The 19,212-nt window shown below is 43.2% G+C and overlaps 2 protein-coding genes across 2 annotated transcripts in view; one reads left to right on the top strand and one right to left on the bottom strand.

Annotated features, from left to right (window-relative positions):
• Nucleotides 1-7,496, top strand: part of LOC118408648 (alpha-amylase 1-like) — a gene marked incomplete at its 5' end in the record, with an annotated part of 50,473 nt that extends 42,977 nt beyond the window's left edge. Inside the window, 1 exon segment of the mRNA XM_035809505.1 lies at nt 7,462-7,496. Within this exon segment, the coding sequence (XP_035665398.1) occupies nt 7,462-7,496 (35 nt within the window).
• A 735-nt stretch (nt 7,497-8,231) lies between these two features.
• Nucleotides 8,232-11,473, bottom strand: LOC118408647 (class E basic helix-loop-helix protein 40-like). Its single transcript, XM_035809504.1, has 3 exons — nt 11,133-11,473; nt 10,379-10,460; nt 8,232-8,390 (listed from the first exon to the last, which is right to left on the bottom strand). The coding sequence occupies exons 1-3, from the start codon at nt 11,276-11,278 to the stop codon at nt 8,232-8,234; spliced, it is 387 nt and encodes a 128-aa protein (XP_035665397.1). The 5' UTR covers nt 11,279-11,473.
• Between the last annotated feature and the right edge of the window lie 7,739 nt (nt 11,474-19,212).

Below are 19,212 nucleotides of genomic sequence, written 5' to 3'. Positions count from 1 at the left end.
AAAACGACTAAAAAAACGTTAAAAAACAGCCGGAGCCTAACCTCTGCTTGGAGAGTAGTATTGCGATGGGTACATAATATGTAGCACACATTTTGCTGACTGCGACAGTTTTTTATTGTAGAAACAGTGGCGTGAAATTCTCAACGAGCATTTTTATACGAGGGTCCAAAGTTTAAGGCCGGCGACCTTACATGGCTTGTGGAGTACGTGCAAAACGTTACTCTGCGTGACTACAGGGTATCACTGCGGGCAATCGGGCAAATACGTTGTCCTTGGTGAATACACACAGGCCTCGGGTAGAGAGGAAATTATAAGTAGGGCATACTAATGAATTTTCTAGATATTTTTCTGTTTGAAAAGGTGTGTGGTTGTGTGTATGGGGGTGCTGTGAAAGACAGATAAAATCCAGATGACAAAAAACGATGCACGACAATGTGCTGCTTTTTGCAAACGCCTTTTTGATATCGCGAGCTACAGTCAAAATGTCCACAACCTTGTCTTACACGATCCTTCCCTGTATAATGAGCAAGCTTCTCTCTGATCTGTCATTTCACCTGCTGCAACTCGGAGGTCAATAACCCCATCCGAGAAGTGGGCGGGTCCCCCGGGGTAATATACTGAAAACGGCCGCCGGTATATGCAATACATCGCCTAATATGGACATCCTTACACAGAGGCAATATTTATATCGATGTTTTCCGGAAAAGATGCGACTGTAATAATACAGTTCCAGTCAATAACCGTGTCGTGGAAAAATTGAGGTCAGTCTGCATCAGCCCTCACGTGGCTGGGTGCGTGCGCTCGCGTCGGTCGATGTACGAGAAATCCTTCCCGGATTCCTGCCCCTTTTCCCGTCCGCCTGAAAACGTTTTCATGCCGTGTACAGCAACTAAAGGAGAAGATTGCCCAGCGTAACACGGGCCGGACATTGATTTTGGCGCTTGAGTGGATGGTGTCGTCTGTCAGACATTCAGTACTGACGTGCCTCATCTTCACCTGGGTTTGCGGCTCAGCGATAAAAGCTTTCTAACGACAAGAAGCAACAAATTGTCCCGGAATGTGCTGGTAATGGGTGTACTTTACGATGTGTCCAACAAGTCATCATCTCTCTGTCAAAAATACAGCCTGTTTTCTTTAGATTCTGCAGAAATCACATTAAAATAAACCAGCTTCGGTAAGGTTCATACAATCCTTATTTTTTTTATAAGCGCTCCCTTTTGAATTTCTTTTTTTATTATCCACGGATTGAAGCTTCTTGTAATACTACAGTGTCTTAAAGCTCTCAAAATCCTTGAATTCATACAAGCTGAGCGGATTGAAAGATGATGTGATCACGAACGGGGAACTTAACTCGAAAGCATCTTACAAAACGGCCTTAGTATACTTTACGAAGCCATAGGTCATTTTCTTCTATCGTCCGTGAAGTCGGCTAAGCTACATTGTGCATAACAAGCAACGTAATTTTCCCGTGGTGGAAAAACACACCACGCCGCGCGCAACATGATATGAACAATATCATCGTCAGATTATGATCATGGACAAACGTCGTCAACTTGTTAGGCGTAGTTTCGCAGGCAGCCCACGCACAGACGTAAGAACCATATTAGCGGGGGTAACCACGCTGGCAGTCATTACCGTAGGAAAGGGCTTAGATGGGCTTTCATGCGCCAACAGGTTGCTCTAGTCTATCGGGTATGAAATTATAGGCTATGGTAGCTGTGATAAAAACACTTTACTGCATTGGAATGAAATATTTCTTAACTTATAACTAACTAGTAACTGATTTTATATACAAGCAGATCTACCGGTGGTCGGATGGATATTGTACACGTCTTGTAGATCTACTTGCCCTTGGAAATTATAGTAGAGTTCGTCGAAATATTGTTGCAATATTTTTGTCACATACAGTTTTGTCCCAGTGAGACATCCGCTTTACTTCCTTCAATACTAAAGCCAACCGATAGGCCTGATAACGCTCACATTTACCTCCACGTGAGCATCTCATCTCTAGTGGCACAACAAGGCTTTCTTCAAGCCGCACGCGGCATACATGCGGCCTCGCGCAAGCGATTTCTATCAAGGGTTCAGAAGAGCAGAGAGGCGCATTTTCATGTCGCACAGATGAGCGGGAAATCCCGTCGAAGAGTCTTGCGACTGATTCTGCCGTCTTTAGACTTGACGTTCATCTTGAGTCTAAACTTTATCCAATTAGTGGTGCTCTTTGCGCACATCTATCGATGTAGCTCTTTCTATTAGAGGGGGGGGGGGGGGGGGGGGGTTCCAAATCGCGTGCGCTTCCGCGCTCAGATGTTTCAGGTGGCCGACAACGTGACCGTTTTAATTTGCATCTATGCCTGCCGTACTTCAAACGTTTTCTGATGGCCAAATAGAAGGCTATCCTAGCTCGGTACACGTAATACATGGTTAAATTCTTACGCACCGTATATCATGATTAGTTCGTGAATAGATATGAACGTCTATAAAAAAAAAAGGCAAATTAAAGCAAAACCTACGTTAGCCAGCAGCTAGTAGTAAACTACGTTTTTCCTGCGGAAAATCCCAAGGAAACGTAATGAACTCTAATGATGACAATGACAATCATTAGAGATCTAGCAATGACAATCATAATCTTGTCAGTAGTCCAATCCATCTGGTATCCAATCCCTTTATCCTCAAATCGTATGAAATATGTCCAAATATGGCCGTATATTATACATTTTAACATATGTGGGCGGCAATCAAAGGTGAAAAATAAGCCAGGGCCACTCGTAACCTCCAGGTGATACTTGATACATGTTGACTGTCTACTTACAACCACATGTAATAACATGAGGCACTTGTATTGCCTGGTGCCGCGCCTTTAACGTGCAGTATTGTCAAACAGTTGTCGTAATTCTGCACATGTTTGACGTAGGCACTTGTAAACAGTTGAGATCATGGACATGTAGCATGGGCGCAGCAAGCGTTTACACGATCCAATAAAAGATATATGAAGGGATGGATGCAGTGGAATGGATGCGAGATTATCGAATTGATGATCAATATGATTATCAAGGACCCAGGCAATAAAAATGCACACTCCATTGATTTAACCATCTGAAGTTACATAATACAATAACCATCTATTTCAATGACACGTCAAATGTTTTTGACTTCTGTCTTTCAGTATCCAAGTATTCGATTCTTTAAAAGAAGCAGCAAGATAGATTCCCTCTAGGGGGACCAGCGAAGCTGTTAACCCTAATACGATACACTGACACATTCTTAATGGCACTTAAGGGTAAGCCTTAAGGGTAAGCCTGATCTGTCAATCCCCTGAGATGTTAAATCATGGGGATGACGGTACTGTGCATGACATCGGAAAGGTAAGGTCTACCCGCCGCTTTCATCAGCCGCTCGTGTTGAGAAACGTGACGGCTGGAAAATTCCGCTTCCAGGAAGGAGGGCATCTGTAGCGATCTCTGCGTATGCGTGGAACCTATAGCATAGCTGTAACGTTCTTCTTATTTCTCACGACATGTACATGGCATGCACGGCGTGGATATGGTAAATTCTGTTGTATAGGTCATTAATGTCACAATTATGGAGTATACATGTATATGATTATTTTTACCAATGAGGATCAAGAATATCACAGAGTGATATGCGCTACAGACAATAAATATTACCAGGAGCGCCGCGGTGAGAGAATACAGTATCAACCTGTTAGCATTGAGTGTGATTTAAAGGTAGTGGAATTTGACATTTGATTAATAAATCACATTTGTTAAAAAAATGAAAGCAGCGAGTCCATGATAGTCTTTCTACAGGTATAGGGTATAATCATAGCAGACTGATGAGAGGTAAGAATATATAGTCAAGAAAAAGCATCACGGGCCAATGCACACCATTCGGTATTCTCGGAGGAACGTTGCCCAAACGTGACTGGAGAGACAAAGGAAGCTCTACAGGCGCCAGGTAATTGCCGATACACGAGTGGAACATGTGACGATCTGACAGAATATGCAAAATGAAAAGGATGACCTATTTTCATAAATTTACCTAACTAAGGTTAATAGGCTTCCGCCCGGTACAATACGTATCTGCACGAATCATGAATTTACAAATTGAAATGTCTGAAAATCTATATATCTGAGGTTTAGATAAGAAATGAGTGTCCCTTTCTGAACATGGGAAGATTTGTGACCGTTCTTTGTTGTTACGATAAATTTCCGAAACACAGAAACGACGGCAACTATTCTCCCCATCCCTCGACATCACTACTGGACTAGCCCGTATCGACTAGCTCTGCCTAAGCCTTCGGGCGCATTTTCGACCTTGTAAGGTTTAGTTTGTCATGACTTCAGTCATGTGCATTCCTTATAATCTGGTCTATCCACCGTTTGCAAAAGTCTTGGTAAAATTATAAGGTAACGGCTGCATTGAAGTGTTATATATTTTTTGCGATGCTGGTGTAGAGTAAAAATATGTACAAAGGTGAGAAATCAAAGAAGTCGTACCCTGAAGGCAAGGGTAGGGCTTCGACTATCCCAAAACCTACTGTGTCAGGCAATTTTCCTGTTGAACGATTATCGGCGAGGGGACAGCGTGGTGTTGTTTATGATCTTTGTTCATTGTCAAGATGTCTGTTAACAAAGCAAGTCCTGAAAAGTAAAAGCACTGAGGGATGCAATTTTCCCGGGGGTACGATTACTTCATCGGCCTGTATTAAGGAGGGGAAGGTGCGGCTGTGCTGTCTGCATGCAGGCTTATGTTTTCTATAGGTCATCATTACTCAAAAGTAGTGCCAAAGTGCCATAGAGAGACATAGTACCATAGAGCCATAGTGACATAGTGACATAATCAAAATCATAACCTCAAGAGTGTCACAATAACAAACAATTTTGTGTATTTACTATTTTCGAAATGAAGAGAGGACGTGTTTGACAAAGTTAGTAGACATCATTTAAAATGATATTCACAGAAGTTGTTTTGGTTCTAAAGTTTGGCGCGCCACCAGGTGCGCCACTGACAACCAGTCGGACCAGCTACCCTATCAGTTTAGCTATGTCAGTGGGTAATCACATGCCTGGGGCCACGTATCCCATTGTGCTAACTCTCACTCCTGGAAAATTACCCGCATACCTGCGTACTATCTACGGGAAGGGAGGCTATGGGTCCTGACCTTGTCAAAACAGTGTTGTATTTAAAAGTCCTCTCGGATATAGTCAGTTGCAACTGTTTCCAGCAATCGCGAACCATGATATGACAGCAGCATGACTGACTGTTGAAAAGCATGGACCAAGACTAAGCTGACACAAGAACACACGTTTTTGTATACTTTCGCCCACCTGAAGAATGTCGATAGCCGCTCACACACACACACACCCTACCGGACACATCACAGACAATACTCAGTCTCCCCGCCCTAAACTAAATTTGTTTATGCGTGAATCACCGCGTCTTCTTACAGATGAGTTACGTGTGCGACGGGCATTTTGTTCTACTCCTAGTGATCTAGTCAACAAACAATTGTAAATACTTTTAGTTTGAATACTAGCAGTTTGTGATTATAGTGTAGATATCAAGTTTCCTTAATCTTGCGAAGAAGAAGTCCTCGGGACAATGAATGATCTTATCAGAAACACTTCAACGTTAACAGAAGGCCCAACTAGAAAGATTTATTGTGTCTGCAAAAGATTTTCCATAATATGAAATATACGATAGTCACGGTGGTACCATGTGGCGTCACTACTCTATCACCCGACCCATTTCCTCTTCCTACTCTAATCAGTACAAGTACTGTTTATCAGTACTTTTTCACCTCTCAAATCTACGACGCCGCAGTCAACTTTCTTAGTAGCAACAAACTCTGTCATTACATTGCTCTCAAATTATAGGAGTCGAATCGTATGCCTGTCTCTATGAGCCTTGTTACGGTTTGGCTACACTATGACTAGTCGACTAGGCTCTACGGGGGGCTTTCATTACGTCAAGCCTTGCGTCAGCACCACCGACGCGACCACCGCAAGCCGTGTTATGTCTGGCGCGATCCGGTTTATGTGGCATGTCCCAGCACACATTCTCGTCCACAAACGTACTGGACGCAGGGAAACTTCCAGGCGGCTGAAGAATGTATTAAACTATGTAAAGATAACGGTGACAGGGCAGGCCAACTTGCAAACACCTTTCTATACACAGTACTATAATGACTATAGTGTTTTCATCTCGCGGAGAATGCTAGCCCCAGACAGAGTACGGTTTCACAACAACCCCGGACGTTGGCTGACCTATTACTACTACATTCGTAGCAGCCGTATATGCTCTAAAAACGGTTACTTTAAATACTTTTCGGGTTTGATTTCACGTCAACATTTTGGGCAACCGTGTGCCCATCACATGATATGCACACTGCAGACGGATACTACGGCACAGCGGAAGCAGGAATCACGCAAATGGTGATAGCTGCGTGATCTCATTATGATATGGGGTACGTGTATGAAATAATAACGGCGCATCTTTAATGGACGCGTCCTTGGCGGGTTGAGTAAGGGGATTTGCGTTAAATCAGATAACGTTTTCCACAATGGATCAGTCGTGCGTTAGTCTCATCCTCTCAACATCTGCATGAAAAACAGCCTCAATTCAAGGTCCACTTGAAAGAAGAACCCCCCTCCCTCAAAAACCCGTACCGATATCCGTGGGCATCTTCCTTCAAACTCATCATTATCATTTCATCAATAATAAACGGAGGAGGGTGGGGTCACTGGGGTGGGCTACGGGAATATCAAGGAATATCAACCTGCGGAAAAAAATGATACCTGCAGAGTTGACATAAAGCATATTGTTGCTACAACCGTTTGACCTACCCAGGAGCAAACATTTGCATTTGGCAAACATCATATGGTGTGACAGGGGGCAAAGCGGGTCATGGTAAGGTCATACTAGGCGAGAGGGACAAAAATTAGGCGCAGCTTAGTCAGTGAAGTCAGAAAACATGCGGCCAGTCTAACAGAAAAAAAGGACAGAAATTGAACTTTTATCTAGCAGGGCAACCAACATTTCCAGTGTTCTTGGTGATAAATTCAAACTTTACAGAACGCGGCACGCAAACAAGCACTGTACTTCAGCCGAGCCAGACTGATTGCATGTACATGTAGCGGTCCGGTCACAAAAATAAATCTGCCTCCACCAAATGGCATGTCAAACAGCTTTACTTGCGTCATCCACGGGATGTGTATGTTACACGTAGCGCTACTATCATGTCATGGGCATTCCTGTAGGGCGCTGCTGGGAGCATACTGTGCATAACAAACGGTCATGATCGCGCACGGGAGTCCGGCATTGTGGGCCAGCATGCTACATGATATATACCACATTGAAAATGGCATGGAAATCTCAACAGAAAACAACCACGTAACTTTCTTTGAAGATGTGTGCAAAAAGAGAACTATTTAAGACCACCCCACTATTTGTCCCCAGTGGTGTGGTCCGGAGGTGCAAGAGGAGGCACGTAGTGGGCGTTGTCGAGATAAGGTCCAGCTGAACCAATCAGCGAGCAGTAAACAGATCGATAACAGGACCGGGGCCACGGTGTGCTCTCATGGAATGACGATATTTTGAATAAAGTCGTAAATATCGATCCTGGACTGACCCTAGACCTCTGTTTCTCTCACAAGAGACACCGCGCTGGAATATTCATTAACGAGTTTCCAAAAGTGTGTGATCGGAGATCTGGTAATGCATACGGAGGGTGCTCCGCATGTCGCCAAGGCTGCATGTCATGTGAGGGCCTTGTCACAACCCAACATGCCGGTCCACCAAACATAGGCCAACAACGTGTGCACGATATCGATGCAGTGTAGCAAACAGGATACACTTTTGTTTTTGGCTTGGTTCAAGAAAATCACATCATTTTTGAGTGGGAGACAAAACGTGTGGGCCTACTTTCTATCAGACGAATATAATTCTGCTGTGCTGAGTAATTCAAGTGATATCCAGCTTAGCAGACAGATTTGTGAATCATACGGCCCTCAAAATAACAGACGATAACGTTGTGTTTCTATTATAACAGAACAATATAAGCAGAATGATGTAACGTTATTTGAAACGTCAGTAGAAAGAGAAAGCAGAAATGTGGGCGGTACCATGTGGTTTGCATCTCGTGACAGTAGTTCTGTTCGAAATCGTTTGTTTTACCATAAAAGTGGGCGAAATTGGAATCAGACGAAACGAAAAATTTTCATCTCCTGTCATGTAACGCTAGTGTAATTTTGCGAAACTGCGAACGACATTGGAAAAGAACAACTCACCTTTTGTCTGACAAGTTCCTCTGGTAGAAGTTCCCGGATGTTGGCCAGGCAGTCGTTAATTCTGTCCCGTCTTCTCTTCTCCACGATTCTGTGCAGATCCTGTATCATGACCGACAACAAACATTTTTTGAGAATTATTTTTGAAAATCTACCTCTGCTAATCGCAGTGGCAATAGCGTACAGCCTCACGCATGTCTACCTCCCCCGCTATCGTTTGAAAAATCGGAAATACTTGAGAGCTGTATTAGGTCTTCGCTTTGGTTTTGCCAGCAATGCCAAAAAATGGTTGGTCTCCTTCAGAAGGCCCCACGTGTAGAGGTTAAAATGCGCCATACTGATTGTTACACACTGTGTTATGATTGCAACTGTATGTGTTGGCAAACTAGCAGCTATCAAAGACTCTGTAAAAATTAGAAAATAGTACCAAGTCAGCAAAACTTTTAGTGTAATAACGTAAAATATCTTTCATACTTCTTAATCATAAAACAGAAAGATATATCAGTAAAAGGCGGTATATGTGGAGTGATTCGCCCCCAAAGCATATATCATCACAGTAGTGTGCCCTGGGCCAGCAGTACTGTTGTGTTGGCCAAGCCTACTTCAACTGTGCCGCCTACCCGAGGTCACACTTGTGACGCGGCATGTCTCGTGCAATGCGCCATCTTGTTGTTTTGGAGTTCAACACGCGGGGCCATTGTTTGCCATTGGTATTCAGCGGTATCAGATAACCATGTAGGTAGAAAAAAACACAAAGTGACTCCGGGTCAGTTTTGACTCGTGTTTTTCGTTTTTAAACTCGGCCGCGGAAGTCTGTGGGAATAATTCGAGCGTGCAGTAAACGACCTTCGCATGTGTTAGTAATGGTACACATCCAGGTGGCCTTGAGAACGCAGTGCCGTGTGGTCAAGTAAATTTGCCCTCGATCACGAGTCAGAGTCACGCGAGCTCCCTGGGCCAGTCAGCAAACCGCAACAACGGGCCCGACATTTGTTACGGGATCTTCTAGCAGAGAGAAATGCACTATCTTTCAGCAAGTCAACATCTATTAGTATCTTCAATTGTTTGGTGTTTACCACACTTCGTGCACAGTTGTTAAGTTGGTCTGTACTTTCCTTTTATTTTCTTGACAACTGTGTTATCTTTTTAAATGACTCCTATAATCATCCTATAATTTACAATACGTACACCCACAACGAATAGAACGATCCTCTTCAGACCACCCCAAATAAGGAGTTTTATACTAAAAAAAACTAAAGCGGATTTACAGATGTTCGGAGTTTCTAAAAGCCTTTATCTATTTGAAAAAAAAAAAAGGTTCATTACCCTAACCTATGCTTTTTCACTGTAAAGAACAAGTTAAAGAGACTATAACCTTTTAAACCTACATCGGTACATGAGTGCCCATTGGATTCCCAGACTGAAACTGCTATATCATTTCATTGCGTCATTTCCGGTCTTAATTAGTCATTACCTAAAACAAGACTATCAGGAAAGATAGGTAGAGATGGTTATCGGAGTAAAAATGTCTTCTTTCTGGTGGACCGTGTTGAAGCGAATGTGTTTCTGTGCATCATGATTTTCATATCATTATTTTTGCACCCCAGCGATATTCCGTCGCTACTTTTATTCATTTTCAGCAAAAATGCCCATGCATCATTGAATTGAATTTTGATGTTAACGACGAATAAAATATAATATCAGTTTTCTTTTGTCCACCAGTTACAATTATTTACGGCCCGCCCCGAAAAAATCGAATGACGGCAGAGGCGGCACAAGGAGGTTCACGCACGAAAAACGTGCCTAATTATGCTCATCTCATATCTTATTCCCGCCAACCGGTGCGCATATAACGAGACGCTATTAGTATTTGCATTATCAGATGTGCATCACGAGTGCATACACACGGCATGTGTACTGCAACGAGTTGAAATATACGTGCGACACCACGCACATACTTAGTGTTGATGTGATATGATGATATCGATCTAACATGTAACACGCCGAGAAGGATCAGATCTCGTGCCGAATCACCGAACGTAGGCAAAGGGAACATGCGGACAAATAAAAGACTTCTCCAGAAGACTCACCCGTTGTTCCTCGGTACCTTGCATGTTTCTTCGTCTGAAACCTCTGGAGTCAGTCATGAAGGCCATGTGGACGGGAGATATGCTGCAAATAAAACAATAAAATGGAATACCGATGAATGAAACGGTAATGTTGATCATTCTTTTTCGCAAAAACAGCAAATAAAATCGTATGTTAAGACCAGCCATACTAGATCATACTAGTAATTAGGCAATATTACGACATTCTAAACACACCCTGTGGTCTGCCCAGCAACATAGTAAACTTTGGAAAAGCCTGGTCATAAACGAAAGCGGGTCTCTCCAGACCAGACACTGGCTTGCTGGAAATTTTGCATCAGTTCATACTCTTTCCCCCCATTGTTTTCGTAAACCAAGGAGGTTAATTCCTTGCGTAAACCGAGAACTATAATAAGAAACTGTGCGAGAATGCCCGAGGGCAGAGATATGACGCAAATTGGCCCCGAAATACGATCATCCGTATCGGCGTGTGTCCGGCCGTCATGGCCAGCCTAGCGCAATGCCTTGTTTGTCTGACCGGGCCACTCCGGGTGTCCTACTTGACCGATATACCCTTAAAGTTGTTTACGCCACCACAGGCCTTACACAGGCCTATACCTTCGACTACAGACTAGACTGAGCTGAGACTAAATTCTTGCAGCAATGACAATATTAAGGGAAAATATACATTTTGCAGGCCTTAACACACAGTGAACATGAAAATTATGGCAAGGAATGATAATGGAAAGGCTGTTACCTGCCGTGGAGGTCGTAAGACATGTTTTCTGTCTTGACTCGCTTGTGGGGAGGTAGCGGGTAGGCCTCGTTGTCTCTCTGCATGTTCAGTCGAAGCGCGAGTGCTGGGTCTGAAGCCCCGCCAGTGGTGGAAACTTCTACGTTCATGTATGCCCGCGTCTTATTCAGTCCGTCATACGCGTGTGCCTCTGTCGACTGAACTGTGTACGTTGGATGTGTGAACTAGTCCTGGTCGGTCTCTGCCCAGCCTAGCTGGATGGTGAAATCACGCGACCTCACGTGTGCATTCCAGCGTCCGTCACGCGCCCAAAATAACACTGGGACTCCAGACTGAAAAACAACAGGCACAACCACCGGAATGTACCACTTCGCGTGGGCAGATTATCACACTATATGCCTTTCTGAATCTAAGAAAAGTAATGAAATGGCTTATATAAGTACATAAATGACTAATGATATATAATTTGTTATAATGATATGCATATCACGCCCACATGCATGATTATTAGCGCTGACGCATACGGAAAGTGATACAATCATTCCTGCCCGTAAGGCCCTGGCACTCTACACGTGATGCACAACGTGTTGCCAAGGGGATCAGGGGTGTGTCCGCTCGGCGGGAGGGTTGAACCGTTGCTCATCGGAAGGGTGGCAGCTGTGGTCACGCAATGTGCGGGCCTTTTAAATACGTATTGTTAGATGGTAAATGCATAGATTCAGTCTCAATGTAGTTCGATGAGTTTGATAAATTCTAGATATTCTTGTGACCTTTGCATAGAGTTGAATATCTACACAGGACAACCTTTATAATTGATGTGAACAAGGAGGTGATATAACCTCCTTGATGTGAATCATTGGCTATAGACGGCGGTTGCTGCGCTTCCGGTGTGCACGTTGCGTTCTTTCCGTGCCAGGTGCCACGTAGTTCTAATGAACAATCATCGCGTTTAATTAATACTTCGTGGGTTTCTGAAGAAATCTGGAGTCCACTCGTCGACGTTCGTTATTGATAATTAACGAGGAGCGATGGACAGGAAAGGACCACAACGGCCCAAAGCCAACAAGGCTGGACTCATTTCCGAAGCTCGCGCTATGCGTTAGTTTCCACACGCTACTCAACACATGACAGCCTGGTATAACAGAAAACGTGCTGCGTAATGTGACTAGGGAGGGAGGGGGCGTGTTGCGCACGTAGTGTCACATCATACAAACAACCTGTTCGCATGGGCATAATTTATCTGCCATGTTGGCGAGATGACATTGGCAAGGTTTGTGAGTCTATAGCATATAGAATTAAGTTAATATGTCTATGCAAGACATGTGCTAACGTTATATTCTATACCTTATAAATGCAAGAGTAGAATTTGTACGGTTTTGATAGCCGAACAACAAAGATTCAACACAGTCTGAGCAAGATTACTCTGACTAACATAGTGGTTTGCGGATAAAATTCTAGGTTCGTCTCGAATTCATGTCATACATGGTCAACAGGTGTCACAATCGTTCTGTAGGACAATTTTCGACGCGTGTCTGACCCACTTTGCAATGTATGTTTAGTTCATTGTTCCTTTTGAGTCAACAACATGGAACACCGATAACAACAGCAGTGCACTACCCCTTATCACTCACCTTCATACTTTATGTACCAGCTAACCTTTTTTTTCAGGATCAACGCCCACAAGTTCGACCTTTGAACCCTTGTTACCTTGACACATCGAGCCGCGGGAAACTTTTATTTGTCTTGGGAACAAATTTAGCCTGCTCAGCGCCATGTTATTTGCACAAGTGATGTGCTAGCAAAACATGTTTTTTTCTGTGCACGCACCTGTTTGACCGTAAGTTTTCGCCAGGTCACATGCCACACGGTTGTCACAGTGGGGCGTTGATTTGTGACCCCTGGATTTCAACCAACATTCGGTTTTAAACTCAATTAAAACACATAACGTCATTTAGCTCCTACTTTAGTACAAGGTCGACAGGGTGTTGCTACAGTGACCGTACAACAGGTGAGTTGTAGGGTCAACTACAACCATTGACTAACCTCCGTAGCAGGTTCTACGGGCCATTTCTTTTTTTTTTTTTTTTTTTTGACAATACAGTTTTGCTGGCCGTTTCTTGTGCGGGTCGGTGGCAGAAGCAACCCAGTATAAAAAGAAACGTCCCGCAAAATTGTTTTATCCCCCCCCCCCCCCCCCCGCTGTGGGAATGGGAAAAAGGTCCAGAGAGTCTGCTATGGATGCTAGCCACTGACGCCCTAACGGTGAAAGGGCTTGAAACCCCATTGATCTCCTTTTAATAGGGGTCCCCTTTTGGATCAAGGGGTGCTCTCCGTTCATTCAGATTGGAATCTAGCGCTGTACGATGTTATCTCAACGATTTTATCTAGCATTGAATTGCAGTACGGAAGGTACATGTATCCATTTCCGTACGAATTTAGCATGTCTGCCGATATAATTGTCTAAGAACAACAAACGTGATTCAACACTATTAACGTTCTTCTCAGTTCTCTGGATAAACCTAGGCCATTATGGTGCCGAATCGATTAATACAAACTGATTGTAACGAGCAAGTGTTACAGATAAACCTACTTAAATAAACTAGTCTTTATCTCTCTTTATAACTCCCGCATGGCAGAAAATAATATAGTAATAGGGGACTTTTGCCAAGTTAGGAATAAAAGCTTAAGTACTAGTTAATTGAGTGAACTGGCCGGTCGGCTTGATAGACTGCAAAAGACTGTCTGAAATCTCATGCCAACTTATTTGTCCCAATTTGGCCAAATTCTTATCTTTTTTTCCATCCAGCTGACATGTCAGCTTGGAAACTACAAATAAACATTGTCAAATAGTTATCATAGTCACTGATGCATGTCTAGTAGGCTAAGTGGTCAGCCACACGTGTTTCACGTAGAGCGGTCACGCCTGTCCGTGATGCTCAGGTCAGACACGTGGGCTGGGAGATGACAGGTCGATTGATCAGGCCATGTTGATTGGATTATATCAATGGCATCCTCTGGGAACCCCAAAACTGACGTGAGCGTGCAAATATATAAAGAAATGGTGAAGGAAGTTCTAAAAAAAGTGGTCAGGAAGGTTGGACAAATGATTGATGGCACGGAGTACTGTATACCGAGGAATAAATTTTTTTCTGCACGTCTTCTTCTTGGACTTTGGGACTATATTTGGCAATTTATGGCATATTTTTGCTCATTGCATGGAATATAACATGGCCTAACCGTTGAAAGAAAGAAAAGAGCTCCTTAAAGAGGCCAGAAGTTCCAGACGGTGTAGGGGCAGTCAAGTGACTACTGACGAGGAATCAACCACTATGTTACGTTATATGAGTGTTTGAAAATGGACGAATGAGACAATACATCTTGTCTGAGAAAAGAGCGAATGTGACATTGGATCAAAAAACAGTGACAATTTGCAGTCCTGAGTAACTGATCTGACATATTTCTTCATTGATATCGTACAGAATGGTGTGGATTGTACAAACAAGTACCGGACTCTTTTTCAACATAACTGTGCATGTTCCAATGGTAGAGATATTCAGTCAACGTCAATGTCAATGACATAGGAGCCGCTCATTTGATACAACCATGTAATTGAAAAGCGCCACCATGCGGACAAGCCTCAAAACGCCAACCCAAAGCATACAAAATGAGGGATTTGGAAGGTACATTATCCAAAGTGACCCAAGGCGAAACTCCGGAAGAAGATTAAGGTATGGGCAAAAAAGTCCGGAGTGTCGACCGAAAGGTCACTGAACGGTCTACGAGCAGAGAGCGGAAAAAGGGGCGGATGGGCGGGCGTTTTAGTACCCTTACTTCCCCAAACGTTAACCCTCTCACATCTCTCGTACAACACATCCCCGGCAGCGGGGACTGCCTGACCTATGCTACACCAATCTTCTTGTCCGCGACTGGATCAGCGAATGTTCGGCGGGCCGCCCTAAACTCACCCAACATCTTCGTCTTCGCCGCATCCCAGCTACCTCCGATACGGGCTACCACAGTTTTCCGGATGTTGGACCGATTAGAAAATTAACAGCTTATTTTATCAGGCATTCACACGTTTTGGCGCTTGTAGGTGGAAGAAAATAACAAGAGGTGAGGATGTACAGGTAGTTAATGAGAGCACGTGGACTGCTCCAGCACTAGGTGTCGCCTCTTAACGACGCGAAACCAGGTCAGCAAGCATTCACGTGCCTCAATTAGAATAGTGAAGGAAGTTCCAAGTGGTCAGAAAGGTAGAACAAATGACTGAAGGCACAGAGTACTGTATGCCGAGGAAAAGATTTTTTTTCTTCTTTACGTCTTCTTCTTTGACTATGGGACCACCTTTTGCAATTTATGGCATATGTTTACTCATTTTGCAGCTGCAACGATGTATAGTTTTTTTGTTTTGGGCAATTTGCATAGGGAGGATGAAACATTATGCGTGGAAAAATGTCATCGGTATATACTAGGAATGAAATACAACGTTAATATGGCCTAACCGTTGAAAGAAAGAAAACAGCTCCTTAAAGAGGCCAGAAGTTCCAGACGAGTCAAGTGACTACTGACGAGGAATCAACCACTATGTAACGTTATATGAGAGTTTGAAAATGGACGAAAGGAGACAATACACCTTGTCTGAGAAAAGAGCGAATGTGACATTGGATCAGAAAACAGTGACAATTTGCAGTCCTGAGTAACTAATCTGACACATCTCTTCATTGATATCGTACAGAATGGTGTGGATTGTACAAACAAGTACCGGACTCTTTGTTAACGTAACTGTGCATGTTCCAATGGTCGAGATATTCAGTCAACGTCAATGTCAATGACATAGGAGCTGTTCACTCATTTGATACAGCCATGTAATTGAAAAGCGTCACCATGCGGACAAACCTCAAAACGTCAACCCAAAGCATAAAAATGAGGGATTTGGGTACTCTCCAAGCAGAGATTAGGCTCCGGCTGTTTTTTAAACGTTTATTTAGTCGTTTTTATCGGGCTTTCTATTTTGTATTTTTTTTCTGTGTCAGGCCGGACACAGAAAAAAACATACCTTTGCCAAATAAACCAGGTTTGTTATGCAGAATGATGTCTGTAGACAAATGCGTTACTCATTTCATTTTGTTTTATAACAAGACAGACCTGCAGAAAGTAGATTTCCCTAACATTGCTTGGCACAGTACAATGATTATTGCCCCTACAGCATTAAATTACAATAACCACTGATAGAATCAATATACTATACAGGACTGTTTCAGAACTGCAATCTTCCACATTGAATAAGATAAACAAATGCAACTCAACTCTAAACTAAGGGGCTCCTTATCAAACATGACCTTCGTTTTCCCGACCCTAGTCTGGATTCCATACCCCAACCTCAAGATATATCTTTCGTGTTGGGGTCTGGCAACATGGCTGTAGAAAGGTTCTCGAAGGCCCGTTGATCAGTGAGAGGAGAACCTGGGATTGATGACCACTCTCACCACAGGTAGCCAGCTACAACACACCACAGTTGGTCAGCAGGCTATCACAGTAGCGAATCAGCTACGTTATGATTCAAAAAGTACAGTTGGGGGTCTTTAACCAATCATGGCAGGGGTGTAATTACCTCCTGCTGATCCTGTGTTGTTCTATTGGTGGGTTTTTTTGCCCACTATAAGGTGCAAAATTGGGAAGAGTTCCTATCCCATCCGGCCAGACCCCTGCACGATAGATACTTGAGATCGGGCTGGGGTTTGGTAACCAGGCTATCCCGACCCATACCCACCTACCAAATATCATCAGGATCCATCCAAGGCTTCTCCAGTTATGCTGTTAACACACAGACACACACACAGACACACAAACACACCCAAAACATAACCTTAACCCTCCTGACAAAGTTAAAAATGCCTACTATCCCCAGGAACAAGTTGCTAGGGGGCCTTAACATATGTCACTTCTTCCTAAGCACAACACCTATTCAACTTTTAAAAATCAGGACCATACATGTTCCTGACTATTCGTTCAAGTCTCCGACCCCTAAGTGTTAACCAACTAAGCTCAAAAGATATAGCACAAAGTATGTCTATAGAAGCTAGGCATCTAAGTAGATCATATTACATGACACAGATTATACAACAATGGAATCTTTCAAATTTAATGAGGAAAACAATTGCAACTCTAAACTACACTGTACTGTAATGTACAGAACTACCCGGAATAGGAGTAGTAGGAGCGGTGAATTTGGTGAATAGGAGTAGGAGGAGCGGCTCTGTATTTTTTTCGACTACTAGTATATCTCCGCGACTCGACCTCTGCTTGGAGAGTATCAATTTACATGTGTCTCGGCATTCCTCTGTATTCTCCGGGTGGAATCGGGAAACAGCCTGTTTTGATGTGCAGGGGATTCCCCTAAGTTGGGGAGGGTTGAAGCTGTAGTTTGGGAGTTTCTGCCTTGTTTTTTCCCCTTAAAATCACAATTTATTGATTGCCAATTACGCTGAAGAACCTAGAAGGGGTTGTGACACCACTGAGGAAGAGATTGACGATGTTTCTACCACTGGAAGTTGATGAAAACTTCGTCATTTTGACTGCCATTTGCCGGTCCTGTACCATGTGGTAGTATTTACAAACCTTTGTTTTCTTTGCTGTGAAAAAGGAGTAGGTGGGTGTTTTTTGGTGTTTATCATAAAGGACTGAGGGCCATGAGTGTCTGAAATTGTTTTCAAATTATTGATCCAGCCAAATTTCTGCTTTGTATTTGTTTTGTTTTTTTTTGCCTATGGGGGAGGGCAGCATGTACATATATGTAACACTTTGAGGTAGCAAAGTCTGTTTTGGTTTTCCTCCAACTCATAATTTTGGTGAAATCTTCCTGGTCAAACATTAGGGGAACACTGATAAGGCCCATCTTTTTACAAAGGCTTTAGGTACTATCTTTGCTAGCAAGAATAAAACAGTTACAGTGACACTTTCATACATTGTTTTATGTTTTTATTGATTCAGGAAGAATAGCAAGGCATTCTAGCCTAGTTTTCAGTGACTTAGTTATTTTAGACTTTGTGGGTGATGTTATATACATTTCAAATATTTTTCGAGACTTCAAAGAAATTTTTTTCTGTCCTTTTGTGCAGTATTATTCCTTACAAACTAGATACAGTCTTTATCTTGATATATTCATACCGGTATTCTAGTATTTTCTACAGGTTCTTAGCTTTTCAAAAATGTATAGTTTTACCTATCTAGCATTAATATATTTTTTAAGTATCTGAACATCCCACAAACAGTTGGTAGGTTGGTGCGCTTGAGGATCGACAATTCTAGCTAGGATTCTGATAATGACCTTTGTGAAGTCGCTTTACTGACAACATGTATGAAATTGTTATTGGGATCAAAAGAAAGCGATATTGTGGGGTCAGCACCATGAAGAGACGCCCGCCCGCTTGAAAGGTCGTCAAAAGCAGGCATTACGATTTGGCAGACAACTTGCTTTGACATACAGTACTCAATAACAAATGTTCTCTATCTGTCCATTGTCTAATTACGTAATTAGGGTCGCGGGGAAATACTTATGCAGTGGTTTTATGTTCTTGGCAACCAGTCGGAAACAACACAGCGACTCGGGGCCTACAGACGGACATAACACTCGCCTCGGCGGTGCGCATGCAGTGCTTTAGTTTCGTGATAAGGAAGCTAGATAACGTATACAGTAACTTACTTTTAGTTTTGATTTCAAGTGCATTGCAGAATGATGTTTCGTGAAGACATGTATATGACGTCCGGAGCACAACAGGTACAGCACTTCTGTGGCACGTAAATAAACTGTGCTTTGTACTACCTCCCATACCACCTCTCGGCCCCCCGCCCGTGGTGATGCGGTCCAAATGACCAACTCCGCATTATCGCACACGCCGGATAATTGCACGAAATTCGCTGGCAAAATGGGTGTGCAATTAAGCGGCTTCCACTGTATAACAATTCACACATCCTTGCAAAGAATGGTTGGCTGTCATGCAACAATAGCCCACCAGAAAGGATTCACCAGTGCCCAGCAGTGGAATCAAAAAAATATACAGAGGCAACAATAGGGCTTACTTTT

Source organism: Branchiostoma floridae, unplaced genomic scaffold (genome assembly GCF_000003815.2).
Source record: "Branchiostoma floridae strain S238N-H82 unplaced genomic scaffold, Bfl_VNyyK Sc7u5tJ_294, whole genome shotgun sequence".
NCBI lineage: Eukaryota > Metazoa > Chordata > Leptocardii > Amphioxiformes > Branchiostomatidae > Branchiostoma > Branchiostoma floridae.
The sequence above is the reverse complement of the archived record's forward strand: the minus strand, read 5'-3'. Positions and strand labels throughout refer to the sequence as shown.

What these genes read in the sequence shown, in the direction of transcription:
- LOC118408647 (XM_035809504.1), bottom strand. Translation starts at nt 11,278, where the DNA reads ATGAACGTAGAAGTTTCCACCACTGGCGGGGCTTCAGACCCAGCACTC. An exon ending in TCTTACGACCTCCACGGCAG is followed by an intron (nt 10,461 to 11,132) that starts GTAACAGCCTTT and finishes TTTTATTTGCAG; the next exon opens with CATATCTCCCGTCCACATGG. An exon ending in AAGGTACCGAGGAACAACGG is followed by an intron (nt 8,391 to 10,378) that starts GTGAGTCTTCTG and finishes GTCATGATACAG; the next exon opens with GATCTGCACAGAATCGTGGA.